Below are 3163 nucleotides of genomic sequence, written 5' to 3' on the forward strand. Positions count from 1 at the left end.
CCCCCCCCCCCCCCCCCTCTCTCTCTCTTCTCCCCCCTAGCTCTCAAACTGCCCTTGGGGAAGACCACAGTGATGCATTTAGTTGCCAGAGAGACTTTGCCTGAGCCAAATTCCCAAGGTAACCAGCCCTTCTTTTTCCTTTCAGTGGGCCTTTTCACACGCTGAGCAACTTTAAACGTTCTGCTCCCAGTCATTACACATCTCTACACACTGCTTCTGTTTTAGGAAGAGCCACTGCTGCAAATAATTGGCCCCCTTAAGTGTATCCCCACGATACAGCACATTGTGTAGGATACACAGCGGATATAAATCATGTTAGGTGACAGGTCTCCTGTTTGTGACTGTGTAGTGGAAGACCTGTCTATGTAGAGACAGAGGCTGACTTCAACCTAACTAGTAGTCAGAGTTCAGAGGGACATCTGAGGTTACACAAAGTGCTCGAGTTATTGACTGTCATCAATTTGCTTTACATTCTGGGTAAAATAAGCCCACGGTAAGATAAGGTACGATGAAGAATCACCTCAATTTACTCCAGAAAACCTTTGTCTTGTGGAAGAACAATTACAAGGCATCGTTTATTTATATATATATATATACATATATATATATATATATATATATGGGTATGTGTGTGTGTGTGTGTGTGTGTGTGTTTTTTTTAGATGGTTATTGCGGTCTAGAAAAAACACATTTCTTGCTCCACAACATTATTAGCACGCCACAAAGAGAGCCATGTTTCCCCTCGTTCCACAGTTGCAATTGAAGTAATGATATCCGTTGCCGTCACTGACTTTTAAAATAGAAAACAAAGCTCTTAAGTCTGAGATGACCTGGAGGTTTGGTGGTGGAGTTTCAAGCATTCAGCAGCTTTGTTTTTCTCTAAAACCATCTAAGTCAGACTGGTCTAACCTCAAAACGCAGTGTGTTGCTCCAGGTATCGGTGAGACATAGAATACGATCCAGAAAGACCAGTTTGAGTCACGTATCCAAGAGTTTGAAGGCTTATCAGACTCCAAAATCTTTTAGTTGCAACAGTTGCGAGGTAAACAGTAGAAGTGCAGCGCTCGCATTGTAAAGTCATCTACCAGGAATGTGTGCTTGCATGTATTTGATAGGCCAACATAGCAACTTGTCGGATGATGACGCAGTCTGAACAGGTTTGTCTCGATGATGACGTTTGTGTGTGTGTGTGTGTGTGTGTGTGTGTGTGTTTTTAGGTCAGAGGAATAGAGAGAAGACTGGGGAGAGTAACTGCTGTGTCATTCTGTGAATACACACCACCGCCACCGGCCCTCCATCCTTCTCATCTGTTCTCACCCTCAACATCCTGGACCTACTGAGTTTGTCCCCTGTCCTGAAACGTGTCCACAATGCGGATATGCATACAGACAAACACACGCGCACACACACACTTTTCTCCTTTTGTTTTCCCCCTCTCACACACACAAATAGAAAGACAGCAGGCTCAGACTGATTCGGGACACAGAGTTGGGAGCAGGAAATTGATTAACGAGTTGATTCCTTTGTTCTACTTTTTTTTTTGTGTGTTATAACTGAAAATGAGTGGAAGGAACTGGATTTCCATGTGTTTTTTTTTTCTTTCTTTTCTCTTCTTAATGCACACCTTTTGAAGCCTTCTGCCGTCACACAGACACACACATACATGCAATAGGCCGACACATAAACAACGTGTCGAACCATCCTCGGCTCCTCATTCTAGCTGGTTGTCATAGTAATGCAGTGCCCAAGTTTGTGTGTGTGTGGCCTTGTTTTCTCATACACACCGCTGAGAATTTTAACCACTAACAACTTGCCAACACACACACCCACACACACACGCCCCCTCACACACACACACACACTCTATGACATCCTGTCTACAGATCCAACCATATGTGCTTGTGTGATCTCCCTGGGTGCAGCAGACGAAGCTCAGACGTGCCTGATCAGAGAACTCAAACCAGGACACACACGTACACAAACACACCTGTGTCCTTTCTACTGCCCTCCTCTGCATGTGCCCTGAAAGCTCACAGGAGAGACATTATTCCTTTCTGTCCGCAGAGCGCTGTGGAGACCCAACGCGTCCTGCGTCTTTTAGTCATCACATTCTTAGCCAAACAAAGCCTAACAAACAAACAAATAGACAAACAGCCAATGTTGGGGGTCTTGTTTTGGTTATTTGTTTGTCCATGACATTTGTGACTGTGTTTTGACAGTCTGTGCATATTACTGACCGGCCAGTGTTGTGATTAATATAACGTCATGTCAGTTTTATTCCCTCCCTGATGCACCATCCCTCCGCCTCTCTCTTCGAGGAAAGGCTCATTGTGCTCCTTTTTTTTTTTTTTTTAAACAGTGTTGTGAAGGATCTCTCCGAAAGATTGCTGTCCAAGCAGGGAATTAATTTGGAATGAAAATGTTCCTGATTTGTCTTAATTCGCTTCTTACTCTCTCTTTAATTCTCTCTCTCTCTCAGCATTAATAAGTCCAGTTTGCACAACCGAAGCATGTGCTCCTTCATCAGATTAATAAAAAATGTATAAAAAGTTTTATTGTTTTATTTTATATTTTTCCAATGGAAGTAATGTTCCAAAACATGTTAACGTGTAGAGTATATTTAATATGAATCTTATATAGAACATGATCACTCTAATCTTGTTGATATACAGTATATTGGTGTTATATATAGTCTATGATTGTGTATGCGGTTCGCTCATAGCCAGTTCAGTCACTCGCTGACAATGTCTTGTGCTTAACAGCAGCAAAACCTCCCTAACAATCAACAGACTGTGTTTTTATTTTCTTTTTTCTGTGCGCTTTTATTATTATTTTTTCATTTGTTTATAGTCTAATGTAATCCTTTATTTTTTTCTTTGGGTTTTTTTTGCTTTAAAGAATCGCTTTGTAACAGCACTAGGTCTTAAAAATAAATATTGTTTACGTTTTCAAACCAATTGTAAATAGCACTAATGCTCTCTCCCCCCCCCTCCAAACTCCACAATGGAATACATCTGTAAACTAAATAAAGGTTATTCAAGTGCACTGCCTTTTGTCATGACTGAATCTTTCAAGCATCTCCTGATTTTTGACAGCCTGCTTTCAACAAAAGCTTCAACAGACCGCTACATCAGATGGCCGTTTTTTTGGGCTGACAACTACA

At 41.7% G+C, this 3163-nt stretch overlaps 1 protein-coding gene across 1 annotated transcript in view; it reads left to right on the forward strand.

The window, feature by feature from the left end:
* ubl3a (ubiquitin-like 3a) overlaps positions 1-1823 on the forward strand; it is a 26788-nt gene extending 24965 nt beyond the window's left edge. The window contains exons 4-5 of the mRNA XM_031872619.1: positions 41-118; positions 1218-1823. Coding sequence (XP_031728479.1) covers positions 41-118; positions 1218-1270 — 131 coding nt within the window. The 3' untranslated portion in view covers positions 1271-1823. The remainder of the gene's footprint in view (positions 1-40; positions 119-1217) is intronic.
* Positions 1824-3163: the final 1340 nt, after the last annotated feature.

The sequence above is a fragment of the Anarrhichthys ocellatus genome, unplaced genomic scaffold, assembly GCF_004355925.1.
Source record: "Anarrhichthys ocellatus isolate YVR2014 unplaced genomic scaffold, GSC_Weel_1.0 scaffold65, whole genome shotgun sequence".
In the NCBI taxonomy this organism is placed as follows: Eukaryota; Metazoa; Chordata; class Actinopteri; order Perciformes; family Anarhichadidae; genus Anarrhichthys; species Anarrhichthys ocellatus.